The following is a 21,187-nucleotide window of genomic DNA, read 5'->3' on the forward strand; positions in this document are numbered from 1 at the left end:
AAAAAGGCTAACACTCTTACCAGGTGAACAAATAAATCCTAGAAATCCAGCAAAGCTGCTGAGGGACTCAGTAGGTTAGGGAAATTAGCCATTCTGGAGAATTCTCCCTAACACGCGGCTCCTTCTGGAGAAGCAGATTGGAAGCCTCCACAGGTACAGGAGTGCTGGGTTCACGTCGGGGTCACCAATTGAAGGCACGCCACTGAACGCTCACGCTAGAGAGAATAAAACCTGCTAGGGAAGAAAGGCCCAAGTCGATTTTGTAAGGATAACAAGTTTAATCTCACACGCAGATGAGAGCAACAACAAAGAACTCTGCTGCTAAGAACATTCTGCCAAAAAGAAGTATAAGCAGAAGCTTATAAAGCAAATTATTGTCATACATGACACAATAGATATAGTAAAAACCAGCGCGACTGATTGGATGGACCCTATACAGGTACCACCTTTATGCATATGGGATGGCAGTTTATTGGTTCCACCCCAGTCCGTCCGTCTTCCATCACGTGGGTGGGTGCTGCGGGGCTTATCTTCTCACATTGAAGGTGAGAAAATAAATTAATTATACTCGCACTATACAGCTTGTTTTCTCACTCATACTGTGCACTTGGCAGGCCTTAAGACAGACACACAGTAAGTTCAGGGGCACCATAACCTTCACACACACATTTCACTCACTCCCTCTGTGCCATCCGGCTCCAGGGACTCCACCCTCGTTTTGAACCATAGTTTATCCCTTCCAGCACCTCGCAATACCAATAACACGACTGCCGCTTCAACGATCTACCCTGTCCATCCTCTTTGAACATTACAGGACTTGTTACTGTGGGGTTGGTGGTAAAAGGGCACCTGGTGCCATGGAATTCAGGGATTTCCGGGTTTAGTCAGTTATATGGGCTATAACTAGTGGTCACCCGGGAATGGGCCGGTTCATGCTTTGGTCATTGTGAGATAACATGCACACCAGGCACCAGTCTCTGATCGCAGCCTTGTAGGGCACATTCTTCTTGGGCGAAAAACACATCTTTGCAACACTTTCAAGAGCAATGATATGATATGATATGGCATTTGTAACGCGCCTATACACAAGTGTTTCAAGGAGCGACGAGGCAGGGAGGGGGGAACAAGGGGAGACAGACAGCGATCCTACTAGGCCAGGTGTCATTCAGACCGCGCAAGTGCAAGGGTGGGGGGACGGGAAAAGTGCAAGGGGGAAGGGAGAGGGGAAAGTGCAATACAGGGTTAGTAATGAAAGAGGGCCAGCTAGTGGCAAGTGCAAGATAAGTGCAGAACAAGTGCTGGGGGGAGCTGTAGGGATACAGAGACAGTCCCGCAGTGCAGGGGTAGCAAGGAAGGCAGTGCAGGGGAGAGTGGCTGGGCCAAGGATCAGGGCTAGTGAGTGGCCCAGTTGCTGATTCAGTACAGTATCAGTGGTTTAGCATGGGAGAGGGGGAGAGAAAGCAGAAGCAAAGAGGAAGGTTTTGAGGTGCTTCCGGAACCGGAGATGGTTCTCCTCAAGTTTCAGGGAGGCAGGAAGGCTGTTCCAGAGGGAGGCCCCTGCTGCGGAGAGAGATCTCCCTTCAACTCGTTGCTTGGAGAAGCGGCTGACCCTGAGGGAGTTGGAGGTGGAAGAGCGAAGTGCTCGAGAAGGAAGATATTTAGAAAGGGAGAGTTGAAGGTATTTTGGCCCCAGGCCCCAGAAGGCCTTGTGGACAATGCAGAGGGTTTTGAACTTAATCCTCGCAGCCACAGGGAGCCAGTGTAGCGCTTTCAGTCCTGGAGAGATACGGTCCCTGGGCTTGAGGCCAAGGACAAGTCTCGCAGTCCTGTTCTGGATAAGTTGCAGAGGGCGGAGAGTAGAGGCAGGCAGATTTAGATAGAGGCTGTTACAGTAGTCCAGCTTCGAGAGAACCAGGACTCTGGAGACAGTGAGCTTCTGGGGGAAGGAGAGGAAAGGAAGGATACCTCTGAGGAGGTGCAGCTGGTAGTGTTACTTCTTAGAAACGTCAGAAATGTGAGGAGAGAAGGAGAGTGTGGAGTCGAAGATGACCTCGAGGTTTTTTGCCTTGCAGGTAGGAACAGGAGGAGGGCCAATGAATAGATGGTGTGGCGTGTGGCGTGCGAACTGTCGTCATGGGAGCTCGGCCATGACTGGAGATTTCTGTGGCCATGTGGATTTGGGCTTAGGGCATATAATTCTGCATTTACCACGCAGGCCTTCCCTTGTACCTGGAATTATTCATACCTACACAGAATAGCGATGCCACACCATGTAGTTACACTATAATTGGTTATATTAACATGGAGTCCTGCTGGACGGGAAGGCGTCCCTCTCACTGTCACCCCTGGCTTATCACAGAGCTTCCAATGCATCTTGCCTTACTTTAAAGTGCCTAGGGGGGCTGCCCCCCTCTCAACACACCCTGTCTGTAGAATTGCTGTTCTCAACTCTGATGGCGAGAACGAGAGGTGACACACTCATAGTGGAAGCCAGTGAAAGGGACAAGGCCCTTGTTTGGCACCCCAGTAAAGCTAGAGGGATCAACAAACAGTTGACTTCTTGTCTAGCGACGGAGGATTCAGGTTTAGTAGATCCTTGTCACTACTCAGCAGAGTAGCAGCTACTGGGATGTTTTGAGGGAAGACTAGATCCCATTAGTGATCAGTTTCGGACCAGAGCTGCCCATTCTTTTGATACATTAATACAGGCCGATAAGAGGGCGCTACGTAGGAATATCAGACAGTTGCGAGCTAGTAACTATGATGCTTATGGAACTCAAGTTGGCATATAAAATCTGTCTTAAGAGCTATATGTCCATACAGGCCCAACGGGATGCAGAGATCATGTTAAGTGTCATTTCCACTGGAAATTCGGGTACGTTTTGGACCCTTTTGAAGAATCCAGGTGCTCAACTGTCTTTGCAAGTAAATTCAATTTGTGATCAAGTACGGGGCGAGCACTTGTCCTCACTATACATGGCTGAGTTAATGGAGACTACTGATATAAAGACGCTGGATACTCATTGGCCTTTGGATTTTGATAATTATGATATTGGTAATATTATCAGGAAATGCAGAACTCCAAGGCCCCAGGGCTTGATGGCCTAACAAACATGACTTTTAAATCCAAGTTGGATGTTTGGTTGCTATTCCTATTTAAATTGTTTACAAATATAATCTACTGCCGCTCTATCCCGGTCTCATGGGAGAGTGCACATATAGTAGTTATATTTCAAAAAGGCGATAAAATGAATCCCATTAATTATTGGCCTATTTGCTTGTTGGATGCCAGTAGCACAAGTTGCTTTGTGCTAATTTTAAGAGATCTGGAAGCAATGGCTAAACGAGCTGGGGTAGTGGATACCATTCAAGTGGGGTTCAAAGAAGGTGTGGCACATCTTTGAATTGTCTGATCTTGCGGTTTCTATCTGCGATAGCCAGGGCTTGCAACAAGACAATATTTTTAGTTATTTTAGATTTGTCACAAACCTTTGACTCTGTCAACAGGAATAAGCTCTGGTGTAAACTGACTGATGCTGGCTGCCCAGATAAGTTGCTTAACATCTTGATTGATTTGCATTAAAAAAACAGAATTCAAATCAGATTGGACAGAAAGGGTAACTTCACAAAATGGATAGTGACGGATCGTGGATTGAGACAAGGCTGCATTTTGGCTCCTTTTCTGTTTAACCTTTATATCCACGATTTGTGTAAATGCTTCATTATGGTAAACATTAATCCCCCCAAAATCGCTTAGTTTCATTTACTCTACATTGCATACGCAGACGATATCATAATATGCAATCAAACGGCTATTGGTTAGCAGCAGGGTATTGATGCTGTGACACAATTTCTGCGTGATATGGATCTAATAGTTAATGCTGCAAAAACAAAAGTGATGATCTTGAAACCAAATAGACAAGCCCTTAATAGAAGTTACAGTTTTGGTTTCTTGTTAGATGTTGTAAAGATTGAAACAGTTAAGGAGTTTGAATATTTGGGTGTGACATTTAGAGACCTTAAGAACAAAGATGATACACTAAAATAGCAGAGGCATTTGTTTATTAGTATGTCCGCCCAGTTATGTGTGTTGGATAACCGTTTTGGAAAATATTCAATTAAACCATGATTCAGCTGTACATGCAAAAGATTGCATCCAGACAGATTTATGATGCCCAAACATTAGATGACGGTTCTGTTTGAGACAACATCGAGGCTTCTCTGTGGAGGAAGACTTTGTCATTACCACGGGGAACTTCGATTTATGCCATATAACATAAGTTGGGTATTTCGTCTTCAGCTGTTCGTGTTGCGTTGCAAACCATACAGCTATATGCTACGTCTCTGGTGCCTCCTTGTAATTCCCTATTTCAGGTCATTTGTGAGCAAATTTACTTGAGAGGTTGCAAAGTCTTTAACGAATGGGAAAATGCCTGCAGGAACTTTCTTTTAAGAAATTATATTACTGTGGAAGACTTAACGTTCGCACGGAACAAAACGAAGCGTAAATTATTTGAGACTGACTCGATTGAGAACCGTAGAAGATTATCTGGTCTCAAATTGTTAGGACATTTTTTGTTTGATATCAGAGCCCTAAGCTGTTTGCCCGCATATCTTATTAGACATCTGTCACTCCACTTCGTTCTTAAGAGTATGTTTTAAGCTGTATTTAACAAATTAAGTAATTGGTGCTCGAACTGGTAAGCCCCGCTCTGAGAAAGGTTGTAGATTTTGACGAACAATGTGGAAACTGTGAGACATCCCATAATTGACCGCCCTTACTTAATACCAGTCCGAATTCAAGTGTTTACATAATTTGTGAAATGGGGTGTGTGTCAAGTGCTGGATTATTTTTGGCACTACATTTCAAACTCAGGAAGTACAAACTTGTGTATTGCAGTGATTATTTTTTTAGAAATTGTTTTTAAGAAATTTGGAACACTTGGAGAAGGTTAAAATTGAAATGTAGTGATGATTTTATTTCATTATGTGATGTGTTGTATGCTATGTTGAAATGCTATGTGTTGTTTATTTGTTATGCTTATTATACTGTTTTTTATACTGTCTAATTGTTTTAGGAAATTGCTTTTGAAGAAGGTTTAACTTGTTTAAGCCATATTGCAATAAAATAAAATGAACAAAGACTATATAGAATTCAAACCGAAAAGTGATTTCATTGTTCCAGTTCCTTACAATGCCTTTGACATCTTTCACAGACGTGTCACTGAGGATATTAATCGTATAGCGTGTAAGAAACCTACACAAAATAACTTTAATAGATTAATATGTGTCCTGCTGACAAAGGGGGACCACTTGCCATTCAGAATACTAGAGATTATGATATAGAGTGCAATACACAGCTTAGCAACAACAACATATACAGAGAGTTGCTCTCAGATCCCACACGAGCCACAACATAATTTGGATGATATTCTTAAGGATTCGGAAGAGAAAGAGTGGATCAACAGTAAAACCAGGAGGTTTTATGTAGCAAGTGTCCAAGAATACCTAATTCCTATCTCCTACCTAAAATACACAAAGATCTCGCCAAACCACGGGCAGACCCATAGTATTGGCAGTGGGCAGAGTTTTGCAACCACTAGGCAGGTATATTGATTTTTCTCATCCATCCGAATATCCAAATTTCTAAGACTTACATGAAAGACACTGCCCATTTTCTCACCAAACTTAAGGAGATTGACTCTGTTTACCATAGATGTAAAGAGCCTATACACTTCTATACTGCACTGTTTCGGAATTGAGGCCATTGAATGGTTGTTATTACAACAGGGAGAAATAATTGCTTCTTCAGATACAGAGAACAATTTTATTTACCAATTTCTGGCACATCGATGGGGCCCATGAATGTCCTGCATATGCCACGTGCTTCATGGACAAATATATAATGGACTGCATTCTGCAACATCCAGTCTGGCACAAATGCATCCTATTTTAGGGTAAATATGTAGATAAGGTTTTTGCAAGGAAACACAGGAGGACTTCTTTGGTTATCTAAACCAGATAGATAAACGCATACAGTTCACTATCATGATAGGGATGTCTGGCATACACTTTTTGGACGTACACGTCATGCCCATCCAAAAGAAATTCACTAATGTCTTCAGGAAGAAGACAGATAGGAATAACCTGCCACACAGAATGAGTTTCGACCCTCACAGCCACATTAAGAAGTTTACCCTCTAGCCAACTACTCTGAGAGAAACACGTGTTTAGCAATGAAGAGGAAAGCACGGAGCAACGTTGCATGGTCTTAGATAGTTTTTTGGCTAGGGGCTGCTCTCAAGAAGTACTTAACTTAGCTGTCATCAAAACACTTCAAAAGACAGGGAAACACTATTAGAACCAGCCCCCAGAAGAACAACACCACCTTTAGTGTATGTTTCAAAGTACTCTATACAGAGTAATAGAATCAGGAGAGCAATACTCAGACATTGGGAAATTCTGAGGAAGAACAACAAACTAGTGGAACTCTTCAAAGAATACCCTGTTTTTGCATAACAGCATAACCAGAATATTAGATGCCTACTTGTACGTAAGCATGGGGGAGAAACCAAGACTAGATCCAGGTGAGTAACAGTCACCTTTTTATGTCTGAACTGTGTCAATTGTAATAATGTAACTAAAAGGAATGACATGTCTCACCCTAGAAAAGGACAGACGCTTTTTCTAAAGAGTTTTGCAATATGTGACACTAAAAATCTGTATAGCAGTAGTTGCCCATGTGCATTTATTATGTTGGCTATACTTCAAGAAAAGTCAAGACAAGATGGAATGAACACTGCTCAAATGTCCATACCAATGACACAAGGTCATCTGTGGCAAGACATTTCAAAGAAGTAAGGCACAACATCATGCACATGAGGTTTCCAGTACTGGAGACTGTTGAAGATAAAAGGTACAATATGTATATTGAACATGTGTTAAAACAGAAAGAAACACTTTGGATAGACCTCTTAGACTCTCTATAACCTCATGGCATGAATGAGCAACAAGATTCTGTTTGTTTCATTTGAACCTTTAAGGAACCAGATCAGTTATGCATTTCTTATTTATTAGTTCAGCTTTGTGTTGCACATCGTACCATTGTTTAGGTTTTATGTTTCTCCCTTTTTGTTCCTTTTTTTAACTGTCTGTATAGGTAACATGAGAAATATACAGTAAGATATGCATATTATTGTTAGGCAGAAACCTGTGCAGTTCCCTCTGGGACCATTGCAAAAGATTTAAGACTACAGGTGGTTGGCAGTAAACCCAATTGGTAGCAGTCTGTACCACCCAGATTTACCTGGAAGCTGTGGCTGAGCAGTCAGACTTCTCTCAAGAAGAGTTAGGCAGAATACAGAGTATTCACAATAGGTCAAAAGAACACAGTAGAACAATCAAACACTGACCAGAGCTTGGTGTAAAAGAGATATAATTATTTATTTAAAAACACATCTAGTTAAACACCAATATTAAGCAGTTCAAAAACACTGGCACTAAAAGATATACACTCCCTTCAACGATTATTTAGACAAGTCTTAAGTAAAGCAACACTTATTTTCAGACAGCGGTGAGCGCTTAACGAAGATGGCACTCTAATCAATCTGTTAAAAAGGGAGAGAAAGGCAGAGCAAAGATAGAAACAGATCCCAACACTTTCGGAAGAACACAGTAGGAGAAGAAGGCAGATTAAAACCATAAAGTCAAAGTTAACAAGGCCGGACCCACTTTAAGAGGCTCCGGACGAAATGTGTCCAAGGTCACACGGTTGAAAGTGCCCAAAAGTCTCGCAAGGGTTTCAGAAAGAGTTGGACCAATAGAAAGGGACCAGTTGGATGGTCAAGGCGGCCAGCCCAGTCCAGAAGGTTAAGGGATTATTGTTACCTTGTAGCAATCTTTAGAAAGGGAGGCCTGGCGGACACGGTACCTTAAAAATGGTGAGAACGCTCAAGCGGGGGCAGTTGTTCTTGGCAGCGGGTGCAAGTCGGTGCTTCGTCCGGGGGAAGAAAGGATCTCGTTGTGGAGGAAAACAGGAGTCCGTTGCACTGCCAGGGAAGAAACCAGCCGCAGAGTTCTCAATTAAAATCAGCGGTCCTTTTATTCGCGGTCCAGTGGTAAGTGGCTATCCGGTTGCCGGGGTGCTTGGCACGGGCAATTCGACCACAAGACGTCCTGGGATGCGAGCAAAGAAGGTAAACTGGTTGTGCCCACCAGTCAAGGGAAGAAGACTCTCCAGCCGGGAGATCTCCTCTGTCGTCGGGAAGTGGTGAGTCGGTTCAGCAGGGCTCCACCGGTGGTGTCGTCGTAGCAGGTCGGCTCAGCTCCTCCCTCGTCGGATTTTCAGGTCCTGTGGCGACTTCTGAGGTTCCAGTCCCAAAAGCCCTGCTTTTATGCAAGAAACCCCCATTCATTCAGCCTAGCTGTCAATCAAACATGCTAAGTGGTGAGCCGGCCGGCTCACCACTTGGGCCAATCACACAAGAGTGCGACTTGAGTTGCAAAGGCAACTCAGTCCAGGGTGCCTAAACCCCCTCCAACCCCCCCCTGTGGTACCCAGACAGAGTGGCACCACTTTGGAGGGCTTCTGTGTAGAAGCCCGCCAAAAGTGGAACAAAGGGCTCGACCTTTGGTTTGGAGTTACAGAGGCGAACACAAACGCCATTTTAAGTTCTGGCCGAAAATACCAACCGGTGAATTAATATTAAATAAATAAACCGGCGGTATGTTAGAGGCTATGTTAAAAAAAGTATTAGCCTCGAACAATGGGAAAATCCCATAGAGATATATTTGCGGTTGAATATAAAAAGTAGTATCCACTGCCAGCAGCCAAAACTCGACGAGGGGGGACGGGACAGTACCCCCTCGAACAACAGACCCAGGGGCAATCGAATTGCCCCTACCAGTACGTCCACAATATGATGGTTTGTACTGGTTCTGTTAGTAATTTCGGACTAGTAAAGCCAATGGTGATTTTACATGCCCTGGGAGACAGTAGTCAGTCCCAGGGTATGGAGTCTATGGTGGGGGGGTCACTATGACACCCCGGTGTTACTGCACGGAGGGTGCGGTGTAACACATATAGAAAAAAACATATGAGACCCTGTGGAGTAAAAGACCCCATAGCCCATGAAACACATTAACATTCAAAGGAACACCACACATCATGTCCAAGAGTGGGAGAAAAAGAGTCTCACTCTTGGCAGGAGAAAAAAAACAAACTCCAGAAATCCAGCAAAGCTGCTGGGGGACGCACTAGGTTAGGAAATTCAGCCTAAACAGAGAATTCTCCCTAACACTCATGACCCATCCATCTACGTTCATCGAATGATTGTGACAGTGATTGTGAACATGGCTCTTGCTGCTTGGCTATACACCATTCAGAGTGGCCCATTGGCAGCACGATATGAACACTATGACCCATTGAGCCATGAGCAAAACATGATTGTGATATTGATTGTGAACATGTTAGTCCACTTGATTTCACACCACACTGGTAGGCTTTACGAATGTTTATTGCTTGTTTTTCCATCAAGTCTGATATGGATTGGCCTACAACCTTTTGTCGCTGGCGCTGAGGCAGATGTATTAAAAAAATTATTAATTGAAGTCCTTTACCTTCTAAAACCAGGTCTTTCATAGATTACGCGTTGGACTCTTTTGTTTTGGGAGAGAGCTTATATTTGTAAACTCATCTGCATCTGATTCCAGGGGACTAAAGACCAGAGTCAAAATTAGGATTTGTTGGCCAGGAGTAAAAATGAGCTCCTGGGTATCGGGCATCACCCGTTAGGTAGAAGCGACCTCTAGGGAACCAGGAGCTACTACATAGTGTGCAGTAAATCTAACATGTGCACAAGGCGCAAACTACCTGTTTTCTATTATATATTAGGGAATATGCTTTAAATGTCCCTTACATGGCCCTGGGCCTCTAGTTGATTTCAACCATTTTTATGGGCTTCGGCATCTCAGAGGGAGGCAGGGAGAGGAACAGAGTGTTTAAACCACTGACCCAAAACCACCTTCCTGCATGCAGCCGCTGCTTCAAGCATGACTTGCCAAGAAAGAGAAAGAGAGCTGTATGGCTTTTCCCAGCTACTGAAGCATCTCATTGATTGGGGTGGCCTTCCGTTCCTCTGCGCTGCTGTCAGGGCTATGAGGCTGCCATCTTTGGCCGGATAAGCAGTGAGGTGGATCAGGACCAAGGGGGCTGGAGTTTATCTTCTCATTAAACCAGGCCAGAAAACAGTCTCAGCATATACATGTTAAGCGGTTCTATGTCCCATTACCGACATGATTTCTTTCGCAGTAATTTTGACTGACAAAATTACTATGAAAAAACTCATCAAATGTATTTGTTTTAATTTTGGGGGTCACCCCCCTTTCCCTATGCTATGACCCCTACCGCACCCCCCTTTAACCCCTTATAGGCCCTTACCCTCCCCCTATATATTTCGATACTTTTTTTCTAGTCATTTTGTCAGCAAAAATTACTGCAAAAGAAATCATGTTGGAAAACCAAAGCGATATCGTTTAAAGCAGTAGATGCATTCAGGGTGGGAAGGTGAGCTTTTCTGGGGTAAATGTATCTCTACAGCTGCAAATATTTGGCTCACGCTTTTGCTCTCTTCCCCAATATTTTTCTTTCTTTCTTCTTTCTGTCTCTATCTTTGACTTGTGCTCTTTCTTTCCATCTCCCTCTGTGTCTGTTGTGTTTCGTCGTTAGGGTACGACGTTTTTAAAGTTCTGCTTTTCTTCGGTTCACTCCTTGTGTCCCAATCTTACATGTTGCTGCTCTGTGTTGTTAAGCTCACTGTTGTGTCAGAGGGTTCAGAGATTGTATTGTTTGCTATTGTGCCACCTGCAACCTAGTAGCCCACTTTTGTTGTATATCGTTGGAAGCGCCTGTTGAGATTCATGCAATTTTGTTCAGATTTATCATGAGGTATTTAGGAGTGTTTTAATATCAGCCTGCTACCTCATCATTTTTTATTTAACTTTTATTTTAAGTATTAATTAAGCAGAATCTTTGGTGAGCCACATCAGTAGCCTAATCTTTTAAAATTCTCAAAATCTGTTTTAAGATTTTTTTTATTAAATCATCTTACTGAGTTTGCAAAAGCAAAGTATGTCATATTTGACACGTACATTCTCAGATAAACAATTTAACAATCTAATTGAACTTCACCCAAGCACATCCTTAAATAAGGTTCATTGAACTCATTTTCATATCAAACGTTTGTATTTATTGATTAGTAATTCACGCTAGAAGTCGTTTTTATTAAGAACAAGTTCCAACTCATAAACAGTACATTATGTAAAATCCTTGTGTCTCTTCACATAATCCAGGAATGGGCCCCATATTGGAAAAACACGGGCAACTGAATTGAAAATGTAAACTCCTCATTAATGATGATCACCCATATTTTCCCATACCATTTATCCAATTCTGGGAATCCTGTAGTTTTTCAAACCTAGCAATGTTTCAGGTAATTTTGAGTCACCCCCTGAATTATTAGAAGAGGGGGCAGAGGCCTTCACCAAACGGTTGAAAAGTGACCTCGGATAACGACCTTCTGTCATGATTCGCCAGAGTGAGCAGGCAAAATTATTATACTGAAGAAGTGCGTGCCTGCTCTCTGGAACTAGGCGCTCTTCACATAATGCCCATTGATAGTGTGTGCCAAATGTAGGTTTCGTTGTCCTCTGCAACTTGTACAATATCATTAGTGCTTTTTTCTGAAATATGAACCAGCTTGATTTTTTTGTGTGTGAGGATAGCCTATTACCATAAACTCGCTACTATTTTCTTTTTGAACCTTTTAAATATGAACTTGACTAAAAAGGGAAAAGAAATGTGAGGTTGCATTCTTTGCCATAAAGTCAATTTCACATCTGTTTGGGGGATTATATCATAAATTGTGAATGGAATGTGATCTTTACTGACTTGGGACTTCCACGTGGAGAGGGCTACTAGATTCACAAATGTTACTGGTTGTAACTTTGACATATTCATCGCTTATCAGGAATAAGGTAGGATTTAGTCCTTGTAACTTATTTGTAAATTGAATTACTCTGTAGGATAAAATCAGGAGGAATTCACTGCAACTGTTTTGCGAATTGGCCCCAATATATTGGCTGAAGTGAAAACAATAATTTACATTCTGTATGTCAAAAAGGCAGTCTGGTGCTATTTACAGCATAACCTTGGATTTTCTCTTGAATGCCCGAGTGAACAGGTTTTGGGGATAATGGACTACCGTTTTATACAATAATTACATTCTCCAATTGCAGGACCATAGTAAAAGTACAATTCCAGTGGGAGCCACAATAGCACATGAGATGGGACACAACCTTGGAATGTCTCATGATGGAAACTCCTGCTCGTGTCCAGACAGCAGCTGCATCATGGCAGCTACACTGAGGTAAGAGACCAAGACTTTATTACACAACAGCCCCCAGTCAGTTGACATTGTTAATTTATTAAGTACGCAGATGCTTGATTTTAGGAAGCCCATACCTTCTGTACTTGTTCCTCTTCTGGGTACTTATTATGTTGTCCTTCAGCAAATACATCGGATATTTTGCAACTGGCAGCTGCATGTTGCAATAGCTTAGGGCTTGTTCCTATGTTCTATTATGGGGGTGGGAATAAGAGCGATGGTTTCGCAAATCTACATCAACCAGCCATTTGAAACAGTGCTATGCCCAGTGAAGCAATGTATCTTCTTTCAGCATATTCATTTGTTGTATATGACTTTTCCTAGTAAAAGACACTTTTTAATGTCACATTTTTGGAGGGTTAATTACTTTACTTGCTATTATGAGTATCTCCTTATAGTCAGTATGTTGTTTCTAACTATTAAGCACACTGCTTAGCAGTGATTGTTTCACATTTTGGTTATAGTTAATACACCAAAGCAGTGCCCTAACTGCGTAACAGTGGTAATGCATGATGTGGCAGCATACTCTGGTCACTACGTGCATGACAACACGTTTTGCTTTTCTCAGGGTGCTGCCTTCCTTACTGCAGTTCCCCAAACTCATCTGCATGATAGTGGGTAGCAGACAGTATGAGCTCCATCAAATTATTAGAAAGGTGCAACAGCTCAAGTCCTATTAGTGGTTTGAGGCATACAACTTGGACTGTCTTCAATTGTTCTTTGGTCATAGGGCAGAGCATTTACAGCTTTGGCAGTGTTGGGTTGCATGTCCAGACCACCACCCCGCCTAGACGATTTCGATTGTGAAAAATATATTAGATTATGGAAATGATCACGGGACGTTGAAGGTGGGAGGTGTGTATGTTTTAGAGAAGGGTAATTAGTGGGAATAGAAAAACCATAAAAGGGGAAAAATCTGATTGAGCAATGTCACAATTCATTTATGTACGTTATAGCATGCCTATATACATGATAGTCACACAACAAACTAATATTGCATTTACGAGTAGGCCTGAATCCTCGCTGGTCATGCTTTCATAGACAGCACAGAACAACAAGGTCTCTTTTCTTGTCTCACTTTTGCATCCCAATTTCCAGGCGTGGCAAAGAATACACACAGGCTCCCAAACCAGTTAAAGTCTTTGAACTAATTAGGTAGCAATGTGTTTTGCTGAAACAGTGAAGGGGTGCTGCCTAACACCAAGGTCGTATTCCTGAGAACAAAGTCAGAGGTTTAGGTGTCACACCCTTGGAGTATCTCACAACTCCTTCCTGACCACGGACGCCAAATGGTAGTTGACCCTCCCATCTTGGTTGGCATAGGTTCCTCACTCCATATAACAGGTAACCTCGAGGCAGCCAATGGGGGGGGGAAGAGGGTTAGGGAGAAGTTGTGGATATGGAAGTGGTGGTGAGGGAAACCAGGCAGAGGATTTGGGTAACTTGTATTGAATGGGTACGGGGGTTGTAGGAAAGAGGCATACAACACAAATACCTAGAGGAACCCAGCCAGGTGTGGTCCCTTCTTTCTTTTCACTCACTGTGCCCTTAATTAAAGCACCATGCACCTGGTGCACACACCACACTGCAGCACACTCCTTCTTAATTAGGAATTGAACTCCTCCCTAAACATCTACTATGCAACACCTAGAGCATTTATGCAAAGCGACAAACAAGAGCACACTTAGGTAACCACATGGACATGTCAACGTTTGCATTTTTAGACATCCACTTTAAGCAGAAACATGATAATGAATCTTTAGGGCATGCACGCCCGTAAAAGTAGCTACAGACAACATATTGGCCCCCCACTGAGTTGCTAAGAGGAGCTATAGCGATGAGAGAGTTTTGGATGAGCATTGAGCGACAAACTAGCGAAGCAACTAGTAGCCGCTAAACACGTGTTCTCATGAAGCGTTCTCCATTAGTCTTTTGGCTTAAAACATGCTCCGTTCACATTCACATATTCCATATACAAAGACGATGCACTTATCTGAGGCCTGGGGAGGGGTCTGGAGACACCGCCCCAGGCGAGAAGCTGTAGGCATTGAAAGTAAATCTTACTTCAGAGCGGCCTGCACGATAAACGTGCAGGTGGGAGGAAGGAATTGCTCAACTGTGCCGCTGTTTCCTCCTCTAGCCTGCCCGCTCATGACACAGAAGCGTTGGCAGTCAGGAGGGGTACCTCGCTGGTCCGTTCGTCCTGAGCTCCGCACCTCCATTCTCCTTCCCACCAAACACTGCTTTTCTCCAGCCCATGCCTGCAACAAACAAAATCACCAGCACGCAGCACAGACTGTGGAGGAGCTTATAAAGGCTCAAACCTTGTGCGCTCAATCCAGAACGCAAAGCGGCATGGGGAGTGTGGTCCCAAGCGGTCTGGAGCCCCACCACACCAAACCTCCAGGGCTTGTTAGCCTGCATGTTGTGGCTCTCCTTGCTTCACTCCAACTCTCCCCTTCTCCCATTTCCTCTCACTCAGAATGCCAAGACATGAACCAAGATTTAAGATGTCAGCGCCCCCCCAGAATGATGGTCACTCCATTTGAACTACCAGATGTGCAGGGAAATGGGCCCTAATTCCTTTGTGAACTGGATTGATTAGTGGGACACTAAGTTCATTCTTGGCGAGGGGGAACTGATAAAGAGGAAAACAGTGAACAACATTATCTACGTTTTGTGCCAGGGAGAGCTAACAAATGATACCCATACTGTGAGGAGGGTCATAATGGAGCGCCGGCATGTCTGCGATGAGAAAAAGGCTGCTTTGTCCGCAAGGACCAGGCTGACCTCAAACAGTCCCACTCAGTTCATATTGATAATCAGGTGCATGCCACATGGCCAAGATAAAAGGTAAGTTGGTGCCAGTTGATATTAACAAATTGCTTTGCAGCACTCCATGATGAACGCAGACGTTCCTCATGTGTGGTGAAGATCGGTGAACAGACAGCGGACCCAATTGGAGACTGGGTTATATGTAATCATTAGCATGTAACTAAGCGGCAGCCAATGAGGGTGGGGTATATTGATTACGTCATGAGCGATGATTTATGTGTTTAAAAATTGAATCTTGTATGAAAGACCTCACAGAGCTTTGTTGCACCAGATTTATAATACCCTATCGCCTTTTTCTTTAGTATACTGAATAAAACTCTTGTCTTTCCCAAAAGCGGGTCCACCAAGTCTTATTCACTAGCAGGTTTTATTTTTTTGGTCTGATCACTGGGAGTTTCCCCACATTTTTGGTGACCCCGACGTGATCCCAGTGACTGCCACGAAGACAGAGGATTCCTGGCCGCTCATCTGGAGGGGCCGCTCCCACCTGCAGCGACCAGTTCCGATTGTGCACAATCTTTGAGAGGTTTACAGGGGCCGTGTTATCAGAATTCCTGTCTATTCTTTGGTGCGGGGTGCTGTCACTAGATTGTGCAGGCCGTTGACGGGACCCCATGACGGAGGACTTCAGGTGAACATGCAGACGTAAGTTCGCCCCCTTTTGGAGAAACATAAGTGGGATGTGAGGAGAGTGTGTGGGTGTTGGAGAATGAACATATATGTGTGGAGAGGAGAGTGTGGATTGGCGAAGTAGAGAACCATGTGGTGTGTGTGCATATATATATAGGCCTTTATATTATATTATGGTTTGCGGAATAACAGGATCCTTTCCTTCGGTAGTAGGGGAGAAGACAGTGCTGTATAATGGAAGAAAAGAGGATTTGGATAGAGGCTCTGTATCGATAGTGAGCCTGGGATCTCCCCGTCCAGTGTATAGGGCGGGCGTGTGAACGGAAAAGTAGTTGTGGAAGAGGCCATAGTGGCCTAGGATCTCCTCACCCGATGTAGTGGGGGTGTTGGAATAAAAAAATAGAATTTGTTGTGATTTTATTGTTAGTGCATTTTTTATTATTATGGTGTGGTTAATATTGGTTGAAGTAGAGTTCATTGAGGTGTGATTTGGGAAGAGTGAACAACCTGTATGTTTTTGTGTGTGTGTGTGTGGGAAAGATGGATTTGGGAGATAGGTGCGGAAGAAGGGGGTACAGGGAGAGGATTCGGGTTTGTTGGGGCCGGACATGGGTATTGGCAAAACATTATAAAAACATTGATGAGAAAATGTAGCCATCATAGAGTCGACAACTCCATTGGATTAAATGTGTAAGGTCTTTCTGTTGTATCGAGATAAGATACTTAAATATCATCGGGAATGGTACGTGGAATCAAAGGGAGAGATGTTTAAGCCATGGCCGGACCAGGGCACAAATAATAGAGATTCTAAGTTGCATGTACACATGTTTAACAGCTAAATACAGGGGAAGTGAATGAAAAAACAGAAAGGAGGTATTGGAATTCTAGAAAATGGTGGATTTAGAGAATTGACCCACCGATTATTCTGAGGCAGTATGTGAAGTGACAACCACGGGTAGCATTAACACTACCGCAGTCACTTTTCCGAGTGCCCCTCTGGCCCCACGTGTGTCTCCACCATTACGATGTTACCGCACGCAAGCTGTGTATGCTGCATTGCCTGCTACGACACCTACGACGGCGCATTATCCGAATCTTCCTAACCCCACTGTGTCATCTGATGCGAGGGGCAAGGGGCCATAGGGAAATGATGCAAAACCACAAAAATAGCTGATAGATGCATTAAGGAAGGGGGAAGATGAATTAGCACAATTAAAATTAGAACAATGAGAGGGACAATGGACACTGGTATGAATGGAGAGCAGGAGAAATTTTGTTTCACATAGATAGTATACCTTTCAAAAGTTGTGCATATAGAAAAGGAACATGAAGATAGGAGGGGGGAAGGGGGATGGATTATGCAATGGCAAGGTCGGAAGAGGCATACGACTATACACACGAAAAGAACAGTGGAGTGGGATACGGTATATGAGCTGGAAAAAGCAGAGCAGGCAACTGTAATATCCCCACAAGTAGAAAGGTTGTGGGGACCCAGGTTATGTAACAGGTTTGGGCGAATAGCAGTAGCTAAGAGATCAGTGTTGGGAAGGTGGTAGGGGCACAATTTCTACTGTTGCATAAGGGCCTAGGGAGAGCACATGATATCCCTTAGGTACACATGGACAAAAAGACAGTCTTATCCCTCAAGGGCCGACAAATGGATTTACGCATTTTAAAAACACACAGCTGGGACTACTTTAGCTATACGTCACTTGAAAAGTTTATTTCTGTGGATACTGAGAGACCAGGCTGATGACATATGGATTAAATTGGGTGACGACAGCCACGACGGAGCACACTTCAATGACATCTGACTCCAAGAATGGGCACCGTTGTGGTTTGCGTAGCCAGGCACACCCAATCTTTAGTCAAATATTCAACAAACAATGCGTGATGATGAGGATCCAGCCCAATACATATTACATATACAAGAAATGTGGCCGGCAGAGACAAGGGATTTGAGGGATCGAGCGATTCCTATTTTCTATTTCGTGGTTAAAAGAGGGCAGCCGAAAGAAGTACAGAAGGCATTTGGCAAGATAGTGGGGATCAAGGCAAAGGTTTGGGCGGAATTTCTGTCTATTATTATCCACCATTGCAAACGGTTGAAGGAAAATGAGACGGAAACTGTGCATCGAGCACAAACAGAGGAAGCAAAACTGGTCCAAACAAAGTTAGCAAAGGTCGCATTGGAGGGGCCTGTGGCAGCAGTGCAGACGGAAGGCTCGGCAGACCTTAGGGCGATTCAGGTGGACGTGCACTAGGCACGCAGGTGGGGAGGAGAGAACAGCTGGATAGGCTGGTACCCACCTCAATATCAATGGGGTTCACCAGAGGGATTTCAACGAGGGATGGGGAGGGGTTTTCGACGGGATGGGACCCCGAGGAGGAGGAGCAGGTCATTGTTGGACATGCAGACGCATGGGTCATTTTTCAAGGGAATGCGGAAATAGACAGGTGTATGCATATCAACAACAGATCCATCCCTATTCGCAGGGAGGTACAGGTCCATATTCTCAGTCACATGGACAGATGCCTCTGATGGCCCCTTATGGTGTACCAATGCCTGTGTCCCCGCCCGTTCCCCCACCAACATTTCCACAGTTACCCGCCCCAGGAACTAGTAATGTGCCATCATATGCTGTGCATCAGGGTAAGCAACAGGGCCCCCCTATCCCGAGAAACAACACTGTTCCAAATGGTACAGTGAGTCACCATCTGGGAGCCACTGTGGTCAGAGGAAACTCATTTGTCTTCCAAGGGACAAACATGTATCTGGATTAGGACAGCCCACAGAGACCCTTAGTGTGTCCAGTTCTATCAATCACTACCGACCTAGAAAAGGAACCCATAAGAGGAACCCTTCGTAGGCGCACAGATGGCAAATAAACCATTCATTTGTATGGTAGATATAGGTGCAAATAAATCATACATTAGTTAGGGAAGATTCCCCCTATCAGGAACATCATCAAAACGCAGGGCTTCTCTGGGGCTGTTCAGTCGGTTCCTTTCACAAAGAAATTACCTATTAGAATAGGCAGAGAGGCGTGGGTCCATTGGTATATTCCACCAGGACTCCACCAATCAATATTTTGGTAAGGTATATTTTGAGTAAGGTCAACATCATCATCTCGTTCACCGAACGAGGTGTGGTGTGTTCCACGCATGGCATGTGTGCCGTGAGGTTAAGGTTGACCGTATACGATTAAGATGTTGAGTCTGTGGCAAGAGGAATACCAGTGGCTCCCGATTTGTTTATGTACGGTATTACCATACGACTCAGTGCCGTGCCACAAGTGCCGAAAAAGTACTGGCGAGTACCCTCTACGTTTTTGTTCAGGCCCGCCCAGTTTCAAGAGGTAGTCATAGGCACCATCATTGAACTGGAAAGAGAAGAAGTTCTAATGGCAAAATAAAGGATTGTTTTGATAGCAGTCGATTCAAACAATGGGGAGTGGCGCTCGGTTTTATCCATAGAACCCACAAAACCAATAATAAATGTCTCAGATGAGGAGTGGTTTGAGAACCGAGAAATGGCGGGGGAATAATATTGGACATTTTTTTCCATGTGAAATCATGATTCAGAAAATACATGTTGTGTGTCCCATGTTGTTGGTAGGGACCAGTCCTTCATTTATATCTGCAGATTTGTCCGAAGTTCCTGACAAGTTGTGGATGAACAAAAAGTGTCTCGCTGATACGCAACACTCTGAAACCTGGTGCTGTGTTGCCGCAAGTAAAACAGTATCCACTGGCAAAGCAGCAGAGGAGGGGATTTATGACAATATTATGGCTCTTTTCCATCAGGGCATTATTGTACCATCAAATTCACCTTTTAATACAGCTGTATATCTGGTGAAGAAATGTGCATTTCCTATAAGTGCCTCTGGCATTTTACATTGTGTGTTTTACACGCAGCCGCATTGACCTGAAGCACATGTTTGTGCTGATAGAACTGTGTTTGGTGCGATAGCTACATTCAGGCACCCGATTATCTTCTCATGCTTTCTTAAAAGGGATTTCCCCTTTTTGTTGACATTGGCCCTGCTGTTTCTGGTCTTTCCAAGATGGCTGCACCACTTAGATGACTCCTCGGGCAGACTGGTCCTGGCTCCCCACCATTGGCCTCTCTCCCCTTCAGCCAATCAGTGGCACCGGGAGGCGGGAGCCGGCCCATTCCGCAAAGGCCCACAGCGAGGCCCTGGGACTTCACTTTCTTCTTTCATCTACTGCATAACATCACCATCTGTTTCCGCGCTCTGCGCACCCTTTCTCCATCTCTACCTGCAACAAAGAGTGTTCTGCAAAGGTCAGCCTTGTGGCTCTGTTCACCTTCATTGGCCCTAGCACTCCTAAAGCAATTGTTCATTTTCTATAAGTGCATCTGGCATTTTACATCGTGTGTTTTACGCGCAACCTCATTGACCTGAAGCACATGTTTTGAAATTTTTGTTGTGCTAATGGAATTGGGTTTGGTGCGATCGCTACACTCAGGTACCCGATTAGCTTCTCGTGCTTTGTTAAAAGGGATTTCCCCTTTTTGTCAACATTGGCCCTGCTGTTTCTGGCCTTTCCAAGATGGCTGCATCCTTTAGATGACTCCTTGAGCAGCCTGGTCCTGGCTCTTCACCATTGGCCTCTCTCCCCTTCAGCCAATCAGCGGCACCGGGAGGCGGGAGCCGGCCCATGCCGCAAAGGCCCACAGCTAAGGCCATGTCTGCTCCCTGTCCGCTGCTTGACCGGGTCCGGGGTCGTTACCCTTATACCGTCATCTGGACACTCTGAGACATAGGAATACTTGGACACCCCTGAGCGGTTTTCTATTAAGGAATATTTCCTTCCCGGTGAGGGTCAGTTTCCACTACTGAAATTAGCCTTCCTCCACACCTCTACTGTCTCACCTTCTCTTCCTGATTCCCCCCATACCCTCTATTCTTTCACAAATTAACTGTAATGTAACCAATGGCCATACTGTATTTTCACATGTCCTGCCATAGCAGAACTTAGCTGCACCTGCATTTTATCTAGGTTAAACCACCGGATTTGAGTCTTGGCAACCTGCGCTGCACTTGCGTTTTACCTATGTTTAACCACCGGATTTGACTCTTGGCAGCATGTGCTGCACTTGCATTTTACCTATGTTTAACCACCCGATATGACTCTTGGCAGCCTGCACGGCACTTGAATTTTTACCTATGTTTAACCACCGGATTTGACTCTTGGCAGCCTGCACTGCACTTGCATTTTACCTTTGTTTTACCACCGGATTTGATTCTTGG

The 21,187-nt window shown here is 44.1% G+C and overlaps 1 protein-coding gene across 1 annotated transcript in view; it reads left to right on the forward strand.

The window, feature by feature from the left end:
* The window catches only part of LOC138492838 (zinc metalloproteinase-disintegrin-like batroxstatin-1), a 1,052,270-nt gene that overhangs the window by 433,331 nt on the left and 597,752 nt on the right, over nucleotides 1-21,187 (forward strand). Inside the window, exon 5 of the mRNA XM_069620180.1 lies at nucleotides 12,295-12,425. Coding sequence (XP_069476281.1) covers nucleotides 12,295-12,425 — 131 coding nt within the window. The remainder of the gene's footprint in view (nucleotides 1-12,294; nucleotides 12,426-21,187) is intronic.

Source organism: Ambystoma mexicanum, chromosome 10 (assembly GCF_040938575.1).
Source record: "Ambystoma mexicanum isolate Mex_15411 chromosome 10, UKY_AmexF1_1, whole genome shotgun sequence".
Classification (NCBI taxonomy): domain Eukaryota; kingdom Metazoa; phylum Chordata; class Amphibia; order Caudata; family Ambystomatidae; genus Ambystoma; species Ambystoma mexicanum.